The sequence below is a fragment of the Onychomys torridus genome, chromosome 11 (assembly GCF_903995425.1).
Source record: "Onychomys torridus chromosome 11, mOncTor1.1, whole genome shotgun sequence".
Classification (NCBI taxonomy): domain Eukaryota; kingdom Metazoa; phylum Chordata; class Mammalia; order Rodentia; family Cricetidae; genus Onychomys; species Onychomys torridus.
The window spans coordinates 32,426,387-32,453,671 of record NC_050453.1 but is presented as its reverse complement, the minus strand read 5'-3'; the positions used below and the strand labels follow the sequence as shown (position 1 = coordinate 32,453,671).

Genomic DNA, 27,285 nt, shown 5'->3' with positions numbered 1-27,285 from the left:
ATGGTTAGTAATGGATTGCTATATTCATATCACCTAGATAGAAAAGTCAGACCAGAGTACTTTATAATTATTTTCCTATTAAAGTGAGTTAAAATGATGACAACCAGACCTCATAATACATCATACCACAACAGTGAACCAAATAAAGATGGCTCACCTTTTCTTAGGCAAAGTGGAAAGGATCTGACTACAAAAAATTCTCTATGCCTTAGAAGGGCTAACAGTAGCAGAATCAGCCAGTTACTACAGAAATCTCAGTGCCAGTGACTGAACTAAGAACTTAATTACTTTCTCAATTAAGCTTTTCAAGGGTCCCCACTATCCCAGTTTGCATGGGATGAAATTTCAACTTCAAAGGAGGCAATAATTTGCTTATTAGGTCTTTGCTACAGGATTTAAAGCTCTCACCATTAAAAAATAAGTGGACTCTACGGGAGGTAGGGTTAGATGAGTAGGTAAGATATCCATCACCCCCCAGGAAAGAGGTCTAGCATGAGCGGTGGTATCTGGCTTTCCCAGAAAGTGTTGTGTGTACAGACAACTCACATAAGACCCTTACATTATTCATTTGTTGATAATGCTGCTAGAACATAGTAGATATGATGGTCCTGGCTGCATTGCTCTAGAATTTGAACTACCACTTACTTGTTTAATAAGACGAGGTAAATTATTTAAGCTCCCCCAGCACTGGTCTCTGCCACCATGGGATGGAAAAAGAATGCCAATTAATAAGTATTTGCTGCAGGAGAAGGGGTTTTTTAAAGTGCCAGCACTATGCCTGGCCTATACTGCAAAATTAACAGAATGCTAGTTGCCTTATTTCTTCTGTACCTTAAATCCATTTCAGTGGGTTTTTCATATGTTAAGTAGATTGTGGTTGACTCTGCTTCCAGCTTTTCAATCATGCTACTTTGCAGACTTGCATTCACTTCTGTTCACAAACAACTCTGTGCCTGGATATGTGGTAAGATTTTGGTGGCATTAAGAGCACAGACATAGGAATAAGAAAGACACGGATCTGGGTATTGGCTTCATTTATGCACTAAATGATTCCACACAATTCAAAAGATCAACAGCTTAGCTAGATTCCTCTGTCAGTAGCTGTGGTGATTTGAATGAGGAAACTCTACCCCTGGCTCACATAGGCTCCTGTATTCGAACACTTGGTCTCCTGTTGGAACTGTTAGTCTGGGCGTTTTGGAGCCTGGCTGAAGAAATACATCACTGGGGTCCAGCTTTGAGAGTCTATAGAGTCACCCCATTTCCAGTGTTCTGTGCTTGGTTGAGACACGGTGTTGTGGCTCCCTGTTCCTGCCAACATCCATGTTGCCATCTTGTCCCTGCCATTATGGACTCCAGCCCTCTGGACCCAAAAGCCAAAAATAAAGTCTGTGTAAGTTGCTCTCAGTCTTGCTATTTTATCACAGAAGCAGGAAAGTGACTAATATTTTTTAAGTGACCTATTTTCCTCGATTCTTTTAATACTTCTTTTCTTTGGTGTTCTGTACTTTTACTAGGCTGTGCCTAGGATACTGATGATAAAGACAATGATGATTCTATCTGGAAACTTGTTGAGTTTCATGGTCATGTGAATTGAATAATTTAGAGATCCCCTCTCCTAGCTCCTTCTCAATGTAATTCTAGAAATGTAAAATTGGTCAAACCCTTTAGTTCACAGTATATCATCCCTGGAAGATGACTGGATCAGTTTTGATTAACATTTTAGTTAGTTAATTTTATAATGTGATTAGTACATGTGAATTTATTACTCAAAATAAAAGCTAGGACATTTTGAAATCGCCTAATCTGAGTAGGTGGCCATCACATGGTACTATCCAGCAACTAACCTTCTCACTGTTCTCACTCGACATAACTATCACTGGGGACAGTCATCACTCCTCTACTTCCTGGACAGTTTTATTGTACTTATATGTAGTCTGAATAGTTTTTAGTTTCATAATAAAGATATGCTATGTTTTTTACACTTATCTTGATGATTCACTTGTATTATTGAATGTACAGGAGTCACTTGTCTTCATAAGTCAAAGTACTATTGGATGTACTGGAGATGACTCATTTGGAATACTGTATAAAACTGTAGCATGCAAATGCATATAATGTATTCATTCCACAATGGCAGATCAGGCCACCATTGCTAGCTTTCCACCATTATGACACCCGCCCAGGAAAATGGTCCTAGCTCTTCTCTGAGCACTGTTTTCCACTCTCTCATCTCTGGGAACCCTGACTAAAAATGTGCTAGCCCTTGGGCCGCTCCATGATCTCAGAGTGTCTCTTCCTGGTTTTTTCCTTCTGGTTGGTGCTTCCTATGTGAGTTAATTCATTTAATCACAGCTTTTTGGTTTATTGATTTTTGTTTGTTTGTTTTGTTTTGTTTTTCGAGACAGGGTTTCTCTGTGTAGCTTTGTGCCTTTCCTGGAACTTACTCTGCAGACCAGGCTGGCCTTGAACTCACAGAGATCCGCCTGCCTCTGCCTCCCGAGTGCTGGGATTAAAGGCGTGTGCCACCACCACCCGGCCCTGGTTTATTGATTTTTAAAAGATTTAAAACATTTATTATTGCTCCCCACCCCCACATGTATGTGGACCTGTTTGCCATAGAGCACACGTGGGAGTCTGAGGGCAGCCTTGTGGAGTCAGTTTCTTCTTCTACTGCTATGTGTGCTCCAGGAGTCAAACTCAGGACTCCATTGCACCAGACACTTTACCTGCTGAGCCGCCTCCCTGACTCTGCTTTACTAACTCTTCATTCAGCTGTGTTTTACTGATTGCACTGGCTCTCTTGATGGGATTTTTCACTTCTGTGACTGAACTTTATACTAGAAGTTACAATTTTCCAAATCTGCTTGATCTTCATTGCTTTTGCTGTTAAGCCTCTTTATTTCTATATATTAAATGTTTTAATTTTATTTCTGTGGTTTATGTACCCACTACATCTTTAGAGGGCTGATTTGACAGGCCATTGTTTCTTATATTCTCAGTGTGGCCCCTTCCCCTGCCCCTTCTTACTTTGTTCCTTGTGATGTATTTTCTCTAGAACACTAGGTGAGAAAAGGCCTGGGTGGACCTTGAGAGTTTGGGTTGCTTCTTCTGGTTCTTCTGGAGGCACCACAAACCCAGGAGAATTGAAATTTTCACTGGATCTCATATAGACCAGGCTGGCCTCCAACTTGTTACATAGCTGGGGCTGACCTTGAACTCCTGACCCTCCTACCTCTCCTACACAAGTGCTGAGATGCCACACATGTGCCACCCTGCTCAGTTCATGATGAGATTCTTGACTCACACACAGCACAAATCTGACCTTAAACTCAAATGTCAGCTTAAAGGCAGACACTGTCAACCCCTTCCAGCTAATGCCACAGCTAACACAAGATAATTTTCTTGCTGTGTCCTTGTAGATGCTGTGTTTGTTTCTAACACGTTCTTAGACCAAGGTGTAGCTTTTTTCCCCCCAAGGGGCAGCCCTGGGAGTCTCTGTAGCACTGGAAGTATCCCGAGATTTATATCTAGTTCTAGGGATTCTTTTTAGCAACTATGATGGAGGCTACTTTGTTCAACATTTTAATTATAACTATATGTGACAATCTATCAGGGCATCTGGTCTGCCATTCTGTTGAAAAGAAGAGCCCTATCTGTTCCCATTTAACACTTCACTCTTTCGATACTTAATGCTCAGTCCTATATCCTGATCGTCTACCCCTACAAAATGTAAAGGAGACTGCGTTTTTTATCTGCTTCAGTGCCTGCACAGTTCTTAGACTAAAAATCCCTTTGACAAGAGCATATGAGGTCCAGTAGGGTTTTCTCTAACTTCTTCCCCTTCGGCCTCCTCCACACACCTCCACAAGCATCACACAACTATAGCCATGTCCCCCAGTTTATCTTGTGCACACACTTAGCTAAATTATCGCTTAGACTAGTCCTGTGCTTGATGTACATTCCCTTTTCATAAGCCCTTCTCCTGAATTTCATATATACTCTTCAAAGTCATCTTAAATTTCTTTACAGAGTACTTTCTATACCTCAGCTTTGTTTGTGCAGAAAACAATTAGGCATGTCTTAGTGCCTATTTCTAAGATGCATTTCCTGACATAATTATTATACAAGATGGTCTTACATGATGTTTTTATTCACCTTTTATAGTACAATGGGAGGTAATTTCATGCATTATTTCCAGAATAAAACACAGTACTGGGTAAACAGAAAGTACTAACTAAATGTCTGTGCAATTAAGTGAATCAAATAGCACAACTGTACTTAAAAACATAGCAATTTGGGAGTAAGGAATGTGACTCAGTAAAATCTTGCACAACATGATGACCTAAATTCCACCCCCTAGCACCCATGTGAAAAATGGTGGGCATGCTGGTATGTGCCTGTAATCCTAGCAATGGGTAGTAGAGACAGGAGGATTCCCAGAGCTCACTGACCAGGTTCTCTAGCAGAATTTAGGAGTTTCAGGTTCAGTGAGAGACCCTGTCTGATAAGGTGGAGAAAGACTGAGGCAGCTATCCATCATGGATTTCTGACACACACACACACACACACACACACACACACACACACACACACACACAAGCATAGGGTACAGACCCCTCATGGTAATTGTCCTCAATGTTTGAATCTTCAACCATTAGTATTTTGAAGCAATTCTAGTCTATTTAGCCTGAGCTGAGCCTCGTCATAAAACACTGAGAGAAGGAAACAAATTGCATAGATTCCATTTGGCAAACCCAGGGCTTACAGATCTGACTGTGGTTCAGCCTCTGGCGCCATCAGTTCGGCTCAGAATCAAAAGCTGTGGAAGCTGGTAATTAGCGAGGACTCTAGACCACTCAGTTGGCAATAGCAGGCTTCTTATAGCCACTGGGAAAGTGGGTTCAGAATTGCTGTCTAAAACAACAGTGCTACCTTAGGATGGATGGCTGCAATTATAGGGCCTTTCTCATGGAGGGAAAACCGTAATTAATATACATATTGAGAGATCTGTCAAGGTGTTAATATTTAAATTATCAAGCCTGGCTATTCCCAAGGACCATCTCTGTTAGGCCCTCTTCAGGAAGATGAGACTGGAGAGCACCTTCTCTTCTACTCCTATTGGTAAAAAGGCCTTAACCTAAGCATTGCAACCACCAATGATTCTTGGCAAAAAGGATACAATTTCCCTTCCATTAATTCCAACAGAGATTAAACCAAGGAGATGCATTTTGCCAGGGCAATGAAAATGTAATTATGTAAGTCACATTCGGAGAATGGAGTTCTTGAATCTTGCCTGGCCAGGCTGTTCATTTCTTAAACTTGAGTATTTAATGGAAAGAAATTGGCTACACCAAAGCTGCTCCATTTGGCCTCAGACACGATCACTGACAGACGAAGGTGAAGAAGCTTGCAGAGAAGGGAAGACGAGATGATTGTGCTCCAAATTGACCAGCTGCAGGGAAGTTTATATTTAAACACACACACACACACACACACACACACACACACACACACACACACACACGTACGTGTGCATGCAGGCACACAGTGAGTGACTCACAAGGAAAGAATTCTTAAGCTTTCTTCAGGGAAACCCAGTAAATAACATGTACCATAAAATGGAGATGGTGTTTGTCTGTTTCTCTCGGCTGTTCCAGATCACATAATAAACTCGTGTGTGTGTGTGTGTGTGTGTGTGTGTGTGTGTGTGTGTGTGTGTGTGTTCTGAACACAATTACTCTCCCTGGGAACTCCCCAAACAGCAAGAACTACTGTGGCTTCCTTACGATTTTCGCAGACTCTTTTGTGTCTGGGACTTGCATGTGAAAGAAAAATCTTGGAAGGAACATGGAAGGAAGCCTGCTTCCTGTTAGAGTGCCGAGGAGTGTCTCAGTCAGTTGCCTCTGATTCGTACTGTACTCCATTTCTCTGAAAGTCAAAGCCACATATTAAAAGCAATGCTGGCTGGAGTTAATTCTTCCTGCCCTGTCCCCGGGAGAACCAACAGCTTTTGGTGTGTTCCACATGACACACAAGAGGAGTGAATGAAAAGTCTCCGCCTGCATCGCTTTACTGGAATATGGTGTAAATCATGCACTTTAAAGGCGATCTGGAGCCCTGTGCTTTTTAAATGTGGGACGAAACTGACATAATCTATAACGGTTTCAGTTCTGCCCTTTTTAATTAAGAAAAGCTTTTGGAATTCTGTTGTTTTTGGTCTCTAAGAACATCGTGCAATGAAAAAAAAAAAGTAAAAGCTGAGTATAATAAAAATCTGCTCTGACTGATTAAAGAAAGCCTTGTTTTCAGGGAAAAGGGGCAGGCGGAATTTCATATTCTCCAGCCCCTGCCTGGAAAGCTTTGTCCAGGCACTGGGCATCTAACCAGCTTGCCTTTAGATTACTTTATGTTAATTAAAATTACGGTTAGTCCCAGAGGTAAAAATCTGCCTGTGTATGAGGCTTCAAAGGCTATCCAGATTACTGGCTACACTCCCTTGCTGTGGGCAGGATTGATCTATGATAAAACTGACCACTTTAAGTTATTACTTCATTACTACAGAAGGTTGGAGTTTCTTCTCTCAATGGATAAATGCATTTATAGACTTCTTTAAGAATTATCCATTTTTAAATATCCTCTCCTCCCCCTAAAATTAAGATAGGAAAAAAAAAAAAAAGAAATTTAATGGGATAGAAAAGAATCGACTCCTATCTGAAACATTGCTTTCTAGATTACTAACCAGTGATAGATGAAACAAGATGCATCCCTATTTCCATAATATGCCTGTGTTCAATTTGTTTGTGTGCGTGTGCGTGTGCGTGTGCGTGTGTGTAGGTAAGAAGACTACTTTCAGGAGTCAGTTCTTTGCTTTCATTCTGTGGGTACTAGAATCAAACTCAGGTCCTCAGCCTCCAGAGCAAGTGCCTTTACCTCTGAGTCAACTTCTGACCCCACATTTACATTTTAAACTATAGAATAGAAATGTTTCAGTACACTGGTTTAGTGAGAGGAAACCATCCCAGAATCAATAAAAAATGGGTAATACAATTTATTTCCCACTTTGTGTCACTTGTAGATTCATAGTGGGCTTTTGCTGCTGTTTGGATGAGTGCCCCCCAAAAGTCCATGTGCAAAGGCCTGGTCCCTGGGGCCAGAGGTTCTATGGACCTTTAAGAGATGGGGTCCAGTGGGAGGACCTTAGGGCTTGGGGGGTAGGACCCTTGAAGGAGATTCCCTTCTCCACCTCTCAGCCCCTCCCTTCATCCCTCACCCCTCCACCTCTCCTTTCCCTTACTTTATGAATATTCTCTCTGACATGTGTTCCCACCTTTATTTTCTGCTGACCCAAGCAGAGCTCAAACCAATAGGCTTAAATCTTGGGTTTGAACCTATAATCTGTGAGCTAAGTAGTAAGCTTTTTCTCTTTATAAATTAATTACCTCAGGTATTTCATTATAGCGATACAAAGCTATCTGTACAATACTCCATGTTTGTCAGTGGCCAGTATCAGTACAAGCAGCCCAGCAGGTCTCGGGCGGGGGACCAATCAGGGAGACAGGAACAAAGAACAAAGGTGACAAGGTGGTTCTTCCCATATGAGGAGAAGCTGTCAACCCATAACGACAATACAGTCCCTGAAGGATATGTTCCATGACCTGCTATGGATATCTGAAACCACAGGTAGTATCAAATCCCATCTTTTCCCAATACACACACACCTATGACATTAATTTATAACTTAGATACAGTAAGAGGTTAATAGTAAGTAATGATAAAAAGAATTATCACAATATAATAAAATTATTTATAAAAGATATTTTCTACTTTTAGATTTTGTTCCCTATAAATGTTTGGACCACAGTTGACAGGTAGCTTCAGTTGTAGGAAGCTAACCAGGAAAGGGGGTGAGGAAGCACTACACAGACATGTGAACCCACATCTGCTTCCATCATTAACGCAATTCTCAAAAGATGGGGAAGGGGAGCATTCTTTCCATTTGTATCCTCTGTTCTTCCAATCCTCCTTGGTTTAGGCCTTTATCACCTCTCTTTTGGATGAATAAAGTTGTCCTGGCTCCCATTAAGTTTCTTCTTCATGCAGTTGCTAAATGAACAATCTAAAAGACTGCTTTGACCTCTCCTGGTTTTCTGGCAGCACTATCTTTGCTGACTTGGTAATATGTGCCACCATACCTATCCCAACGAGTCAGGTTTCATCCACTGGGATGCCTGCCCCATCCCCCTGAGCACCAGGCGTTCCTCCTTCATGAGCTATGGAAACCCAAGTACATCTTTTAACACCTTCTCTTCTAAGTTTGTTGATAGCCCCTAAAAAACAAAAATGGCCAACTTACTAATCACTGTATTCTTACATACAGTAGGCACTCAATAAAAGCTTGTCTAACTAAACTGATGAGGTTAGACAAGCAATAACTGATACAAAATAGGGCAAACAGAAATGATGCACAGATAATACTAATTTCCAGACTTCCATATTCACCTATCAGAGATTGGGAGGTCCCCTGGGAATACCCAGGACACATTTTGGATCCTCCAATTGGGGGAAGGTTCAGGAATCTGCCAACCAATAACATGGCTAAGCACTAAGTGTTTGCTGAATGGCTAAGTGCTTTGGTCTCTGATCACAACATGACAAAAATCTAAATCAAAAGGCACCATTCTGATGGAGTAGATGGTCTTTTAAGCCATCATCCCATTGACTCCTAGGCAGGTGGCTGGCTCATGGTGTCAGCAGACATGAGTTTTCTAAAGTCATTTATGTCAAATGTCCTAACAGACTGGTAAAGAGCAATAAGAAACAGACAAGGCCATTTGGATACAAATGTTGAAGAACAGCATTCCCACAAGTCCCCTCCCCCATGGGCAGGGCAGCAAATTCAATGCAGTACTCGCAGATGTCACACCAGAAGCTTAGCTAGACACACCGGCTCTGACGCGTAAAGTGCAACACTTTAAAAATGACTTAGCACACCAAACACCACCAAATATTTCACAAACACAGCTTCCCCTTGACTCTCCCTCAAAAGGAGTCAACATTTATTTCCTATTTAGTAAAACAAAAGACAATAAACAGCATGGCCACACTTGGCATGATAGCAAGTATAGAAACTACCAATGAGAGAAAATGTGAAGATACCTTCTTAAACAGGTTAATATTATTCCATAGAATAATTATAAAATTTGTAAGTGTGTTGGAAGAAAGAAAACCAGGACTATTCATCTGCATAGATTAACTTTCTGCTTATTTATGGATATCAAGAGCAGGTACAGCTCATTCTACACTTAAAACCATAATGAAGTACTGATTACACCTTAGGCTCATCTGAAAAACACCACACAAGTTTTCAGAGTTCTTTAGCAAGAAGTACAAAGAGTTATGGTAATGGCATCTCTGAACAAAACAAACATACAGAAAGGGTGAGCTGATAGGCGCTCCAGGGGCAGACCCAGTGGCCCAAGGATGCTCTGATCCTGTGCCATGAGAAAATGTTCTAGAGCTCCCTAGACCATCCTTTTGGCCTGGGAACTGCCAACCATCATTTTTCATGAGGAAACTGAAGTCTCTCCACAGTCAGTGTCCCAGTCGTGAACATAACCTGTTTGTAGGCTACTGAGCTACCAGCATGAGGATCTGCTGTTGCTCACAGCTGGCAGGAACTTGGGAAGGGCACAGTTCAAACAACGAATTTCTTCTGGTCAGTTGGACTTGGCACAGTTCTTACCATCATATTTACTGGCAGCAGTAAAACATAACAACAACAACACAAAGGTTTAGATCAAAATGGCCTTGAAACCTTCCTCTATGGGGCAGAAGGTTACTTTAACAGTTTTTGTAGCCTACTTTCTGGCTGCTGTTAGTACTTAGAATAGCAGTGTCATAGTTTGCTTCTTGCTACTGTGGTAAACACCATGACCAAAAGCAACTTGTAGAAAAAAAAAGTTTATTTGGCTTACATGTCCATAGTGCAGCCTGTCACTGAGGGAGGTCAGGGCAGGGACTCCACAGGAACAGAGGCAGGCACCATGGAGAAAGTTGCTTACTGACTTCCTCCATGACTTGCTAAGTGTGCTATCCCATACAACCCAGGACTACCTGTCTGGTGTGGCACTACCCACAGTGGGCTGGGCATCCCCATATTAATCATTAATCTTAAAAAATGCCCACAGATATGCCCACAGTCTAGTACGCAGAACATTCCTCTTTCCAGTTAAATCTAGTTTGTGTCAAGTTGACAAAAATGAGCCAGCACAAGTAGTAAGAAAATTAGAATACACTGTTTTTGGTGTGCATTTATGGTTTGTGTATGTGTGTTCATATGTGAGTATGGACACATGCGGTGCCGTGATGTATCTATGTAAGTCAGGAGACAACTTTGGATATTGGTCCTCACCGTTCATACCATGTTGTTTGGTTTTATGTGTGATCTCCAGGTCAATATTCTCATTTCTCTGCCTCCTATCTCCTGGTAGTGCTATATTGTGATCACACACACACACACACACACACACACATTTAGCTTTATGTGGGTTCTAAGGATTTGAACTCCAGTCATCAGCATTGTACAACAAATACTTTACCCACAGCGCCATTACTTCTGTACCTATAATGTGCTTGTAAAAACAGAATAACAAATTTTAATATTATTTATAGTTGTTACAAATGTTTGGGCTTATGAGAACAGCCTACTTAAGGTATATTACCTCTGGTGATATTCCAGTGAGTTCAAATTGAGAGGAGGACTCTACTTTTAATTAGTAATGTGCACATAGCTCATGCAGGGCAACTGGGCCTTGGGATACCCTGAGCTAGCGACTCCATGAGCATCTCCCACAGATGGCAATGAGAGGCAGTGGCTTTCAAAAAAAATGGTGCCCGTGGGGTGTCATTTAGACAAATAATTTTAGGATTAAACTTTTTATACATTTTTTTTTATTCTAGTGCCTCTCATTCTTTAACTGCTAATATGCCATGCTGTTCACTAGAAGGGATATACAGAACCCAGTGCAACCATGGTTATCGATTAAACTTCCTCCTTAAGTAGGTTTGAACAGAATGTACTGTAAAGGGCTCAGGAAGATATAAAGGCAGAGAAGTACTGAAGTGGGACATGCACTTCATGTGTGTACGTGGGGATGGTAGGGTATTTGAGAACACTGTGCTAAGGCAGAACTAAGGTACAGGAGCCAGAGCATGAGCCAGCCTGGACGGGAGAGCCAAGCTATTACTTGGCAGCAGGAAGCCTCAATGATGCCCATCATGAGCCCTGGGTAAACAGCACATTTGGAAGCAGGAGATATTTGGAGAATGGGGAGTCAGAGTAACTTTTTGGTCCAAAATCATGTATGAACTTTCAGAGAGCTTCAAAGACATGAAAGTGTATGTGCATGCATACACATACTCACACACATATAAACATACACACTTGAAAAAGATACTGAAGCAGCCAGTACTGCCTGAGAATTTACTCTGTTCCTGGCACTGTTTTACATATTTCACAAGCATGGCTCAGTTAAGGCTTTGTGAAGCAGATGTCATCTAGATTTATTTAATTCATGAGGAAAGGGACTCAGCATGAGTCACACAAAGTCACTGAGCTATTCGGTTGGTAGAGCTAAGATTTGAGCTTGGATTGACTACTTAAATCCTGCACTAGCAGCCTGTTCAGAAGGGTTGGTAGGTGTTTTAATCAGTGTCCTATTTTTGTGGAGAGACACCATGATCCTGGCAACTCTTACAAAGGAAAATATTTAACTGGGGTTGCCTTACAGTTCAGAGGTTTAGTCCATTATCATTATGACAGGGAACATGGCAGCATGCAGGCAGACATGGTACTGGAGAGAAACAGAGTTCTACATCCTGATCCCCGGGTGGGGGGGGGGGGAGAAAGAGACAGACAGAGACAGACACTTGACCTGGCTTGAGCATTTGAAACTACAAAGCCCATTCCCATAGTGACACATTTCCTTCAACAAGTCCATATCTACTCCAACAAGGCTATGCCTCCTGATAGTACCAATCCCTTTGAGCCTGTGGTGGCCATTTAAGCAACCACAGTAGGTTTGCAGTTGAAGGAGACAAGCTGAGCAACAGAAACTTTTTTTTTTCATTTTAGAGAAAGACAAATGATTAAACTGGCAAATATTAAATAATAAGATTTAAGAAAATCAGTCAATATACCCTACTGTTAGGTAAGATCGTAGGAGACTGAGTTAGCTACAGCTTTAAGAAAAGGGATTTGCTGACATAAGTCAAACTCTTGTAATTAGTATTGTTACAGAAAGTATACTGTATAAATTATGTATATAATATGTAATTTTAAAAGCCCCATAATTACTATTCACTTTGAAATTTTCTACTTCTGTATGTATACCCTAAGGAAATAATCAGAAATGTAGGTGAGATATATACAAGGTTGTTCTTTATAAATTAGATAGAAATTGAACACATACACACACACACACACACACACACACACACACACACACACACACACACACGAGTTCGAGAACTCAGAACTCAAAGCTTCCTCTATATTAAGTTCTGACATTTTCACTTATTTGATATAAGACCTTTGACTAGTATACTAACCACATTGAGCCTAAGGGTCTTCACATCTAAAAGGAGAGACTGATGTTACCTTACAATAGGCATTGCCTTCAGCAGACTTTTGGAATTTTGGGAAGGGTGAGTCTTTGCTGTGGAGGTAGCTATCCTGTGCTTAAAGGATGGCCAGCAGGGTTTCCGGGCTCTGTCCACTAGAATACCACCACCAGTTGTGTTGTGGCAATTAACTATGTGTCCACACACTGCCAAATATACATACCTAGCAGACAATCTTATAGTAGCACTGGGAACTGATTAAAGTTAAAGATACTTAGGGGCAAAAAGAAACATTTTTTTAATGTCCTTAAGAAAGGACATGTATATATGTATGCATGTTTCTTCTCTACAAAAATATATATCTTTTTATGTAGAAAAGTCAATAGCAGAAGAGAATAAATGTTCAAGAGCATGAAAGTAAAATAAAACAACCACAAAAACAATGTTAAAGCATAGTTCTACAAACAGGCTGGAGAGATGGGCTTGGCAAAGGGGAGCATCACCCCAGAGCCAAGAATACAGAGGGGAAGGGTGAACAAACAAAGCGACCCTGAAGATTTCCCTCCACAGGATATTGTTGTTATCCCTGTTTTAGAAAACAACAACAACAAATGCCTGCCCCCCCCCGGAATTTCTTATTCCCACGTTATACATTGTATGTACTGAACTAAGAATAAAATGTAAGATTTAAGTTCTGTGTGCTGAAAACAAAAGAACTAGTAACTTACATTGTATTATGCCTATCCATGAAGAATAATGTATTTTTAATAATCTGTAAATGAAAAACTTTTTATGTGCATCCGACATCTGGCTGGAGTAATTTCAAGTGAATCAATCATGTTGACCAAGCAGATGTCGGCTTTTTTGTCCTATCTCAGCACCCTTACTTTTCCTTTCTGACCCTTCCCTTTAACCTTTCTCCTTCATGGTACCACCCAAAACCATCATCTATGGACTGTGTCCAGATCTATAATTCCCAACTCATTTTCCCCATTATTTATATTAATTCTTTAGATTTCCCACAAATATTCCTATTATATCCCAAGTCCTATGTATATGATAAGTTAACAGAACCAGAGGAGGCAGGGCTTGTCTTCCTAGAGTATGAAGGACAGTTAAGAAGACATACACAGACAAGCCAACCCATAAATATTAGCAGCTGGTAGAACAACACACAAATTACTAGCATAGAAAATCCTGTTTTGATCTAAATCTATCTAATACCCACCCTTCCCCAACTTGCCCTCAAAATTAACACACTGCCTTTTTGCTGTGTGGGAGGCCTTCTTACTTGTTAGGCAGTTATAACACACTGTCTTTATTAATGACCTGTCCCTGAACCGCAGCTTCCATTTTATACATCCATGCTGACCACTTGTAGTCTATAAATCTATAATGGTATGAATTTTATACTTGTTTCACTTCTGTAGCCCATCATAATCATAATCCTTTCGGAACTTTGCATGGATTGGAAATATAAAAGTATTAACAGCCTTCACAAGGCTTGGCTGCTGTAACAGACTTAAGGAATTCTGTTATATTTGAAGGAAATTAAAATATAAAGGCTTACTTCTGTGCTTGAAAAGTTGGCGTCTGGTTGGGCTGAGCAAATCTATGTAGATGGCTTTATCTATTTATTTATTTATTTATCTGTCTCAATTGTCCAGGCTACATTAAAGAGACTTAAATAAATGATTGGCAAACAATACATTCCTTATCAGAGCAAAGAAAGTTGTCTGTCTGATGACCCCTGCGTCCAGCGGCTGAGCCACGTGCAAAGTACAGAATGATGATGCTAGGGTTGGGAAATTAGAAAATATTTTCTTGATAAAGATTTCAATGTCAGCTGCTGCTTATTGAGTCTATTTTTATAACATGTTCTAATACTCAAATACAGAAAATTCTTAATGTTTTGTTCCTCTTTTCATAGAATACCCATTTTAAAGTAGGCTTTTAGTGGAAGCACATAAACGTTACCCAAATTTACAAAAACTTCTTTTCCCCATTTAATAGAAGACATATGTTCATAAAAAGTGTTGGTAAAGGAAGTTCCTTGCAACATTCATAGACCTTGACCCTATGATCCTCGCTCAAGTACGTAAGCCTTGAGTAGGAAATTCTGTATGGTTATTGTCATACTTTCCAAGATGAACTAACCAAAGAAAGGGTGGGTTGTGGGATGGGGAGGTGGTTCATTAGTAAAAGGCTTGCTTTGCAAGCAAGAAAACTTGAGTTCAGATCTACAGCACCCATGTGAAACTATTACAACTTTGGTATCCCAGCTAAGGAAGGGATGTGGAAATGGGTGGAACCTAGGAGCTGCTGGCCAGCCAGTCTAGCCTGAAAGCCTGAGGTTCAGGGGAAGGCTCTGTCTCAAAAGTGAGGTGGAGAGAGATTGAGGAGGACACCTAACATTGACCGCTGGCTTTCACAGGTGTGCACACCTGCAAACATGAACATACCACATACACTGTGCACATATACACTTAAAAAAAAAAAAGGGAGGCATATTCTCATATGAAACAGGCACCACTGAAGCATGATGGCCAGTGTGGGCTGCAGTCAGAGTTTAGAGTCTGAACAGACTACAGTTCTTTTACCAATCCTACAGGAACTCATGCAGAAATTCAGCCATGAGATGGCTTCCTGGAGTGGGGAGCTTTGAACCCTGGAATCTGAGGATTGGAAACAATAACACGATTGAAGTCCAAGGCAAGGAGGAGATGTAACCTTTCAGATTCACAAAGGGGTCTTTTACTGCCTGTCAGTGAGGAGAATATGTATCTGCACAGGCAGGATCAAGGGCTGCAGCCTGCATAATTGTTGCCAAATATTTCTCATCAGCAGGATCCCACACTGGTGTCAACTCTGTAGCCTCAGATACACTTCAACTTTTATCTCAGTGTCTATTTCATTTCCTCAATCATCTTTGACTTCCTCAAGACAGCCTATGTTCTTAAGAACTTTAATTCTTATGTTACATGCTTTCCTTCCCGGATATTCAGTTTTTAAAAATATTGTTTTGTTTCTTCTCACCAGCTTCCATTTAAATAACACCCTTTACATTTGTTTATCCATTTTAAAATCCTTTTCTTAAGAAGTTGTGCAAAATACAGTAATGATAGGAAAATGAGGAAGTAACACAGCAAACATTGAAAGGGCAGAGACTATTAACCCTAATGGAATAGCTCCCCACATTTCTATATGCAAACACATTCAACCCCTCAAAAGATGTCAAAGCAAAAGTGGGATAATGTTCTTCAGGATGAGCACATTTTCTTCTCTTACTTCTTGTGAAAATTCCCATTTTTTCATATACACATTCATTTTAATTTACTTCCCAGAGTTTTGTGTAACCAATCATACACATACATTTTAATTTATTTCCTAGCATTTAATGTAACCAATTATCTTCCAGGGACACTGGTTTTCTTTTAAACGCTGGCAACTATGCAGAATGCTTCAAAAGATTTTCAAACAATTTCTTTGGGGTAAATATTGAAAAATTCATAAAAATAAATATTTAGGAGGGGAAGAGTTGGGCTCCAAGGTCCAGCCTCTAAGCCCTGCATTTAACATGTGTCACCAAACTTGCTTCCAGGCAGACTGTCTTGTCAACCACTGGAAGGACACAAGGATACTTGCTTCCTTACCGCCTGTCAAGACCATTTGTCTTAAATAAGGTTGTCATTGCTGTGGTAAAACACCATGACCAAAAGCAAATTGGAGAGGAAAGGGTTTATTTGGCTTCCACTTCCACATTGTAGTTTCCCACTGGAGGACATCTAAGCAGGAACTCAAACAGGACAGGAACCTGGAGGCAGGAGCTGAGCTGATACAGAGTCCATGGTGGAGAGTTGCTTACTGGCTTGTTTCACATGGCTTGCTCAGTCTGTTTTCTTGTAGAACCCAGGCCCACCAGCCCAGGGATGGTACCACCCACAATGACCTGCCCCCACCTACATCAATCACTAATTAAGAAAATAGCTTCCAGGGTCTGTCTAAACCAGATCCTCTGGAGGCATTTTCTCAATTGAAGCTCTCTCTTCTCCAAAGACTTGTGTCAGTTGAGATAAAGCTAGCCAGTATTCCATTCCTTTCAGTATCTCCAAATCTAAAAGCTTGGTGATGACACCTGGTTATTTAAACTCAAAATTTGTGGTTGAAAAGGGTTGTTTGGACCTTATATATAGTGGTTGTTTTATTATTGGTCCTAAGTGAATATTCGATTGATTTGCCTACATTTCCATTTTCTTAGTTAGTAGGGTTTTTATTATTAAAATTATTTTCTTTATTTTTAAAATAAATTGAATAGAAATAATTCTACTTTCAGGGTATTTAACTTTCATGTATGCTACAAATAGTTTGCTAATTGCCTTTTTTGCCTTTTAATTATCTTTTTTTTTTACTATTCAAAGGCTTTATACATGTATACATATAAGCTCATATTTTTATTATTTCCAAATTTATTATTCTTTGCTTTATATGACTTAACTTCCTTTCCAAAGTTCTTTCTCTCTCTTTTGAAACTCATATTTATTTGTTTGTATGTGTATTGTATGTCTGTGCACCATATGCATACCTGGTGCCTGCAGAGGTCAGAAGAGAGGGACACATCCTCTGGACGTGGAGCTATGGACAGTTGGGAGCTGCCATGTGGGTGCTGGGAATTGAACCTGGAACCTATGGAAGAATAGCCAGTGCTCCTAAACACTGAGCCCTCTCTCCAGCCTCCATTTCCTGAAGGTCTTAGTTGCTCTCCTTTATTAAAAGTAACATTTCTGCCAGGCGGTGGTGGTGCACACCTTTAATCCCAGCACTCAGGAGGCAGAGGCAGGCGGACTTCTGTGAGTTCAAGGCCAGCCTGGGCTACCAAGTGAGTTCCAGGAAAAGCACAAAGCTACACAGAGAAACCCTGTCTCGAACCCCCCCCCCCAAAAAAAAAACCAAACAAACAAAAAAACAAAAACAAAAATCAAATAGTGTTAAGAGAAGTATTCATCTCTGTTTAGATCCATTTTGGTGTACATTTTCTCATGTAAATAAATATGATTTTTACATTTAAAATCTGGTAGGCAGTTGTATCTCATCTTATTGTACTTTACTGTACTTAAAAAATTTTGAGTATCTTAAAAATTGAAGGTTTGAGACAACCTTGTATTAATCTAGTCTTTGGTTTCATTATTTCCAGAGTTCAGGATAATTGCTACCATTTTCAGCAAAAAGTGTTTTTTAAATTAAGTTAAAAATTTGAAATTAAAAATTTTAAGCTAATTAAAAATGATTTATTTGTATGTGTGGGTGCCTGCTTGTCCATATATATCACATGTCTGCATGTGCTCTTGGAGGTCAGAAAATGGTGTCAGATCCCCTGGAAGTGGAATTCAGGTAATTGTGAGCTTCTAATGGGTGCTGGTAACTGATCCTTGGCTCTCTACAAAAGCAGCAAGTGCTCTTAACCATGGAGTCATCTTTCCAGCCCCAGTATACACTGTCTGCAGAGAATGCTATTACATAACTAATAGACTATGTCTAGTGTAAATGTGAGTTTTGTATGTACTGGCAACCCAAAAGATCTGTGTAACCCTCCATATTGTGTGTATGTTTTTTTGCAGTGGTTGGGACCTGAACCTGTAATATTTATGAAGAACACCTTCCATGTCTAGTGTTCTGTAGTTTATTAGATAGACAGTATCTATACATCTTAGAACAGTCTCCCTTTATCCAAAGGGGATCGATTTCTTTTCAGGAATTTCAGTGAAGATATAGTACTAACCCCCATGCATATGTTTTCCCTAATGCATACAGACCCGGGGTAAACTTTATCAAGTGCACACACTGGGAGATTAACAAGCTAATAAGAGAATAGAACAATATAACAAAATACCGTAATAAAAGTTATGTAAGGTGGCCTCTCACAGCATCTTATTGTGCCTTTGCCTTTACACTTGCGCATATCTGGAGGCCAGAGGACAACATCAGCTGTCATCCTCAGAAATACTGTCCTCGTTTTGAGGGATCTTTCACTGGCTTGGAACTCATCAACTGGGTCAGGCTGGTTGGCCAACAAAAACCAGGGAACCTCCTGTCTCCTTCCTAACACTTGAATTACTTCCACACCTGGGCCTTTCTTTGGATTTGGGGGATAAAATTCAGGTCCTCGTGCTTATGTGACAAGCACCTTACCAACTGAGCTATCTCCTCAGACCAATGACACATTTAATAACTTTTCTTTGGCATGCCTGATTGTTGTTGGTATTGCCATTCTTATACTTGGACACACTACAATATCATGACAGTTAACCTGATGGGATGGCTATGAAGTAACTAATGGGAGGTCAGCATATACAGTGTGGATACACTGGATAAAGGAGTGACTTATGTACCAGGTAGGACAATGTGGTGTTACTCTGTTTTATCATGCTACATCAAGGTAATTATTTCTAGAATCTTCCACTTAATATTTTTAGATTGCTGTTGCCACAGGTAACTGAAGTTGAAGATAATGAGGGACTGAGTTATACATATTTTGAATCAAAATTATTTCTTATACCAATTGCATCCCTTTTTATTTTCCTTTTTGTCCAGAGGATGAGCAATGACTGGGGAAGGTTTTAAACTCTCACTACCATAGTGTGGTTATTGCATAATTTGATAACTTCACTAAGGTAAATCAGCTGGAGTCATAAATATATACTTTCTAGTTCCAAAATAAAGCTCTTCACAACGTTACCTTCAAAATCATAGCCAATGATAACATGCTTTTGAAATAGGTATAAAGAACTGCATTTGGGCCCAGTACTCAGGAGGCAGGGCCAGGCAGATCTCTGTGAGTTCAAGGCCACCCTGGTCTACAGAGTGAGATCCAGGATAGGCACCAAAGCTACACAGAGAAACTCTGTCTCAAAAAACTGTATTTTGGATGGAGGTGTAGCTAGCTGGCTCAACACTTCCCTAACACATCAAGGCCCTGGGATAAATTGTTTACAAGGGGGAAAAAAAGAGATGATTTTATGTTCTAAGAAGGGTTAAAGCATCCCATTTAAAAGCTACTATGAATCATACAAAAGATGTCTGTAGCAGTATGAGAGAAAATATGTCAAAAGAGCTCTGATGTCTGAAACATGAGTTCTCATTCACTAGAGAGAAGTCATTTCATCTTGAACACATCAGAGAAAATGAAAATATATGAATAAGCACTACTGACCCTTCAGAAGCCCCATTCCATCACCCATGACCTTGTTTCTGAGCCACATATCCAGTCTCACATAACTCTAGAGTCTAGTTGGCAAGATCAATACATTAAAAAAAATAGAAAATCTAAATCACTTCTCAAAATGTTCTACTCCTAACTGACTGTCTTCTCCAACTGGTTATGATTAAAGTCAGTGGGCTCAAAATCTAGGCATCAATTTTCTTTTAATGTCATTTTGCCAAAGGAAAACTAAAGGTTTTATGGTGTTTCAGTGATTTGAGAGATGAGGTGTTTTCATAGTCACATGGAATTGGAGTAACCCTTAGAGGCCAGTGTGTTTTCAACCCATCCTTTTAACTTTGATGCTATTCCTATTAATCTATGCATAAAGTTAGTCAACAAGACAGGGACTCTCTGGAAATCCAAAGAAAATATATTATCATGCTCCTCTAAGAAAAGTGTGGAAAATCATATACATTACTTAAAAAAATAATCCTAATGGAGTCAGCCATTCCCATAACTGCTTAGAGTATTCTTTTGGCCATGAATTTCAAATATTCAAGAGGGATGTACAGCACAACACCATCCTTTTGGTTCCTTTAATCAACCAATGTCACAACACAAGTTATCAATAAGACCCTGCCTGGCCAGGTGGATGGAGTATTCAGTGGCTACAATGGTCTCTCACCCATGGTAGAAACCACCACCACCACAGGGAGTAAACGTCTATCATAAGATGGTAAAATGAACCAGCACAGATTCAACATCTGTGTTCTTCAATATCCATCTTGGTGCCATGCGTTTGGCAAAGTCTATCATGGAGAATGACTGGTAGACATCAGAGGATCACCATTTGGTAATAATAATTAAATTACCATTTGGTGGTAATAAGTAACCATGTTTTCCACAGACAGGAGCTGGCCAAGTCCGCTAGTCTTGCTGAGAGCATTCAGGAATCATCAGACAAATTATTTTTAAATGGTGGAAAGCAGGTGCTTGGATAGGACTTTCTTTTCTTGCACACCAAGGCCCTTTGGCATGTATGAACTTACTGCATTTCACTATAATGTAAAACTTTTAGAAGCATTAGAATTGGGATTCAGGATTCTCTATGTTTTCATTTGTGTTTCTGTACCAACATCATTAAGAAATCAGACACTCTTTGTTATATTTTATTTCATAAATTTTAGGGTTTTTTTCCTACTTTGAATTTGCCAAATTTAATAAGAACATTTAGTTAAACTCTTTGATAAAGAAATAAAACTGAAAGTTTACTAAATCTCTGGAAATGTCCCTTTAGAGAAGACATTAAATTATGTAGTATTAAATGGCTTCTCTCTTGGACCAAGCATGAGATTAATTTTCCCCTGAAGACCTCAGGTTTGCAGATGGTATTTCTGATTGACATTTGTATTAACAAACAAATTGCACAGAAACAAAACAAGCTCTCTGAAACGGTTGCACATTCTATGTGCTGTTTATTCACATTCTCAAAACTGACTCATGTCCTGGATTCTGGCCTTCCTAATGAAGACATGGACTTCTGTGGTCAAGGGCAACTTGTCTAAGGGAAAGAGAGACTCTACCATGAGCAATTTAGAGTATCACTATGCCAACAGATAAACATTTTTCAAAGGAAAAATAAGTAATACTTACAAAAGAAAATTTCCCCAGAGTAACTGTGATTTTCTTACAAAAGGAAAATTACCATTTTCAGGAGCAATAGCAATTGCTGTTCAAAGAGGAATGTAAGCACCAGTGTTTTGTCCTATCCTGTGTCCACAATGGAAGTCTGTACGTATTTCTCTCATAGGAACTGCTGCTCTACATACGGAGTATGGAGCATGAACTCCCAAACTCTAAGCATGATCTAAAGATGGACAGAGCAAACCTGTCACTGAGAAAATGAGCATCAGGGTTGCTCCAAACGCCCTGGATTATACGTGGGTGTGGGCATGGGTATGTGCTACACTTACTGCATACAGGGAGACGAGTCCACTGTGCTCATCTAAAGACATGTTTATTAAACAGAGTTTGCTTCCCTTGAGATCTGGTTAACATCCATAATAATAAAATGTCATGTGCTTGGTAAACAATTAGCTTTCTCCAATCTGAAATGAGCCATACTTTACAGCTGGCTCTTGTATAGGGCAGGTATGTAGCCGTAGGGACGACTCTGAACAATCATTCCAGCATGAGAGGGGAAAAAGAATCTCATGTTGCCCTTTTGAAGACTCCAGATCTATACTCTGGAGACGGCAGAGCTTGCATGCAGTGTTTTCCATTTACACTGAAATCCTAAGCTACAGGGAAATAGCAGACAGATGTGCTGTTTGGGATCGGAGGAGATGCTTTCATGCCAGAGTCTACAGTCAGGAATATGATCACATTTTAGAAGTATTAGCATTGTATTTTTCACAAACTATCACTTGTGCATAAACATAAACAATTAAAAATAAGGCATGGGGTAATAAATATTATCTCCAAAGTATCCATTCTTCAGTTACATATCAAAACATTGAGCACTTGTATTTCTGAGAGCCTCCGACCAATGTTACCTTCAACCAGCAAATGAAAATCTTCCACACTACCATTCTAGATGTTCATGGTGTAAATAGATGGTGACTCTGGAGGCCCTGAGACACTACAAGGTCTTCAGCCCTATTCTAGAAGGTTTAAAGAGCAATAGTTTACAATTTTTGAGGTGTGTGTGTGTGTGTGTGTGTGTGTGTGTGTGTGTGTGTGTGTGTGTGTGTGTAGGACTATGTGTACATGTGTGGGGTTATGTGTGGGTATATGTATATGTGTATATGTAAAAGTCCAAGGACAACTTTGGATATAATTCCTCAGGTGCCATCCATTTTAGTTTTTGAAACAGAGCCTCCCATTGGCCTATTCTCAACAAGTAGGCGAGGCCCCTTGCCAGAAAGCCCCAGGGATCTGCCTGTCTCTATGTCCCTAGTGCTGGAATTACAAGTACACACCACCATGTCCAACTTTTTACATGGGTGCTGGGGATTGAATTCAGGTCTTTGTGGCAAACACTTTACTGACTGAGCTATCCTCCTCCAGCCCCCATTTTTATTTTAATTACTACTTTCATTTGATGAGTTAAAAATCAGTAAACTGTATCCACTATAGCATTTATGACCCAGAAGAGCTTACTGAAGCTAGACACAACAAATGAGTGACTCTTGCAATATAATTTTTTTTTTTCCTGGAGTGTGTGTGTGTGTGTGGGGATAATTTTATCAACGCTTAAGCCATGCATGAGCTGCCAGAGAAAGAGACAAATCATGAATGCTTCTCCTGTGGGCAGAGTTAGCGCCTCCCCCAGTGTCTGCAGCTGGCTCCCTATTAGTGTGCCCACAATTAACCCGGGGTGTGGGTGACTTTCAAAGTGCTCAAGTTGTTTTGTTTTCAGATAACACAATACACAACGTTCTAGATAGAGATTCGATGTGATGCAAATAATCAGGATAAAATACTTAGCAGTTCAAGAACTAAAATACCATAAGAATTAAAAATGGGTTTCACATTTTGTCCAAATATTTGTCACTAAGTACTGCAGTATTAGCTAGAAATACTGTCTTTCATTTTTTGTGGGAAAAGCCTTTAATCTTTTTGTTTAAGTTACCTGCTTCCCCCCCCCACACAATAAAGTGTACTATAAATGATGCCTTGTGTACCTCTTTCCTTCTTCACAAATGCTGATCTTGTACATTTCTGGCAATATTTTAACTTTATTAAATATTCTTGCCTGGGTCATGAGCAGTTATATCAGTGTATAAATTTATGAAGTGATACATTTTTTAGTGCCACCCATCTATGTCAATTTACTCCATAATAACACATTCCATCCAATTAAAGTGCAAAATATCTCCCACATTTGTTTTACATTCTATACATATGGCTTATGAATAGCAAAATTTTGATGAATTCCAGCTGCTTTAAATATGCAGGCCAACTCTTATATAACAGATTCTTTTCAATTCTTATTGTATTCACTGAGGCCCATTTTAAGTGGGCCACCTGGTAGAATAAAGAACCAATGTATGAAGGAAAACCCAACAAAATAAAACAAAAACCACCCTGTCTAACTTAAGGCCACTTTCTCCATCTATATTGTTCTTATGTTTCTAAATAAGAGGGAAATAACCCTAATCTTTGGGAAAAGTTGCATAAAAATTTAACCAAGTTAGCAACTCTACAAAGTATCAATTTCTCATTTATCTATTATAATAAGATCATTAAAATAACTTGTACCATTCATGTGTGCTGCCCATTTTCATAAACATATAATGCACAGTTTGGTCTCCTTGCACGGTCGGCATATTCTTCCCACTTTCATGCAGCTGGAATTCATCAAGGATGTAGGAGCCAAGTCAAATGTGGACCCCACCCTCCTCCATCCATTTCAAGGCACCTTCAAAGCCAGTGCATGGATCTAGTTCAGTTTTGCCAACAAAGCAAAAGACTCTAGAGTTTGGGGGTTTTATAACTGCATATTAACATGCACACTTTGATTTGGGGTCAAAAACTTCAGTTGTCCTGAGTTTTATCAGGCGAGCATACCCTTTTGTGATAAATCCTCCTCCTCAACCTTTTTGCCTTTTCTCTTGGAGTTGGCCTCTTCTGAGCAAGCTCTCTGACATGCCCCATAACCAGCTCTGAAAACACACTTTCCAAAAGGTCAAACAGAGCAGCCGCTGTAGCCATCTACACACACTGCCCCCAATATTTGCATGCCCCATATAATCCCTGTACAACAGCAGAAGGTGGCCATTCCAACATGCACAGAATCACTCTCGTCAAGACACATGCAGCAGTGGGGGCTGGGCAGACAGCAGAACTCCAAGAGGGCAGAAAACTTACTTTGTTGCTTCCCTGTGCATGCAGCCACAAGGAAGGAAAAAAACACAGAGAGAAATATGTTAAACACAGATTTAGTTTAAAATTACAAGGTTTTTCTTGCTAGATCAGAATCCCAATGAATAAGTGAACGCCTTGCTGACATCCCATTGTGTATATCCAGAGCTCACGCACAAGTCAAAGAATCCACGAAGGGTAAGTGAAATCATGAGTTTACAAGAGCAGATTCCTCTCCCCCCAAACCCACCCCTGCTTTCCACTCAGAATGCTTGAGGTATGGGAACCAAGCCAGAAAGAATTGGTTTGAATCGGTAATAAGTGAACCGCTAGCATAAAAGGCAGCAGCGAAGTTAGCATGCTTGCTGGCTTGCTTTTCCTGACAGCCCCTCCTCCAACAGGCTGAGCAGTGGAAAATTTCATCAGCCAGTACGTTTTTTAAACAAGCACTGCATCCTTGGTTTCAAAGAAGGTGGAATTAAAATTATAAAAAAAAAAAAGGAAGCAAGTGCTGAGGAAAGGAGTGGGTGGTTTGGGGTGATGGAAGAAGCAGAGCAACTTACAGACTCTGTCTGTGCCATTCTATTCTTTGGTAAGTTACAAGTTTGTGTCTTGAGTTGGCATGGGAAGTCAAGACTGTATAGCAGGGCCTCAGCCAAAATAAACACCAGTCCTCATTCAATAAAATGGGTCTGGAAAGGTTAGTCACAAAAATGTAGACATTTCTGAAAGCAGCACTGTGTATGGAGACAGAGCAGCCAGTGGCGAGTGGCAGCCAATGGCTCTCCTGCTGCAAATTGAAGCTGTGAGCGTATGATTTACATCAAACAATTGAACCCACATATGGCCTAAAAAAATAAAACAGTGATTCATTACTCCCAGAGCAGCCCGACTCCTTGCCAGGTCAGATCCTGTGGGGGAGACGTGATGGGATGTGAGCCTGGAACAGATCTGAGCTCTCCTCTCAGGGGTGGAGAAGAATGTCTCACTGGGATGTGAGGTCGCAGAGGGCTCTGAGAGAAGTGTGTGGATCAGAGGGGAAGACGGGGAACAGGAACGGACCAGCTTAGAGAGCTGGCATTTCCATTTAGGTTGAGGATGTGAAGTGGGGGGAAATACACAAAGAAATATTCTGGGAGAGTGGGAAGGCAATGATCCCGGGAGAGGCTTTCCCTGAGCTCAGTGCCAGGTGGTGACCTTAAGGAAACCATCTCTTCCAGGGATCACTGCAGCTGTCATATTTAACAAGGAAAATGTAAAGGTACTGATAAAATCATGTAGGGAAGTTTCTTAAGCATTGTGGGTTGCCACAGCACAGTTATTAACACGCCAACTTATCAGACACATAAATAATGACAAGAATGAAGGAAGGAAAAAGTAAACAAGCAAAGGCCGAAGGAATTCTCCCTGAAGATGATGCCAACTGTTCAAATAGGCGGTAAAGGTCCCACGGGGAATTTTACTATGAGTAGAAGACTGTTGTAGAGAATAATAGGACCCTGGCTCTCCTAGGAAGAACAATATTGCTGAAAATACCTCAGACAGATGGAGTTTATTGCATTCCACAGCAGAGCAGCTTTTGATCTAGCAAACTGGGTTCAGGAATTCAACCAAGTATTCCTACACACTAGGGAATGACTAGCTTCCCCACTCAGTGGCAGATGGTTCAACGTGTAGCAGCAACAATGATGTAACTGTGTAGGATGCCCTGATCCTTAAATAAAAGAAACACAGAAGTGGAGGACGTGGTGTGCTTGGCCGGTTGCTATTTCATCCAGTTAGCTCCCAGGCATCTGTTTGGTGAGGGGCATGGCAGTCCTGGATGGTGGATGATGTTTTAGAATGCTCTCTACTACTCTAGTTGACAACAGCATATGTTTAAACCCTTGAAAGTGTTTTTTTCCCCCAGAAGGATGAATTGAACCTTTGGAATGGGACACACAGCTACACAGAGTTCTGGGCAGAGCACTGTTGGGAGAAAAGTCACGTGGAGTGGGGTGTTAGATCCTCCCACTCCTCCACAGACTGTTGAATGACAATGTATGGGTAGCCATCACATTTGTAAATGTTTGTGGAAGTCCATGGCCATTCCTCTTCTTCCCACTTGGGAAGACACGAGGACCCTTTCTTTGAACTATGTTTTGACATAGAGGAAAAGTCACTGTAGCATCTCCTATAAATAATTTCTGAGGTGCCAAAAGGACCTCAGTGGAAGATGGTTTCATCCCACAGGGGTTCTAAAAACTTAGTTATAGCAGCAGAGTCCCCAGTTCATGGGGAAAGCTGGCAGTCAGAGGTCTTTCACCTTCTACCATTATGTTAAGCTTCTGAAGAAGCAGTTCATGCTGGTTCACACTGGAGGATATATAACAAAAACCTCTGTACAGAAACTGTGTGTGTGTGTCTGTGTGTGTGTGTGTGTGTGTGTGTGTGTGTGTGTGTGTGTGTTGCAGAGAATAGGAACCTCTTAAAATGCTTTGAGGTTTCTTACTTAACTGACTTTGCACCAAATCATTTCCAGGGCAAGACTGGATCTCACATTGCCTTTTATCCATGGCTGGAGGGCCACCTTCTAAGAGCAAGCATGAGGCTATTGG

At 40.4% G+C, this 27,285-nt stretch overlaps 1 protein-coding gene across 6 annotated transcripts in view; it reads right to left on the bottom strand.

The window, feature by feature from the left end:
- Window positions 1-27,285, bottom strand: part of Dnm3 (dynamin 3) — a 486,391-nt gene that overhangs the window by 63,069 nt on the left and 396,037 nt on the right. For 3 of the 6 annotated variants that reach the window (XM_036202803.1, XM_036202805.1, XM_036202807.1), the window contains one exon: window positions 24,695-24,706. The exons of the other annotated variants lie outside the window; for them this stretch is intronic. In XM_036202803.1, the coding sequence (XP_036058696.1) occupies window positions 24,695-24,706 (12 nt within the window). The remainder of the gene's footprint in view (window positions 1-24,694; window positions 24,707-27,285) is intronic. 6 annotated transcript variants of the gene reach the window in all.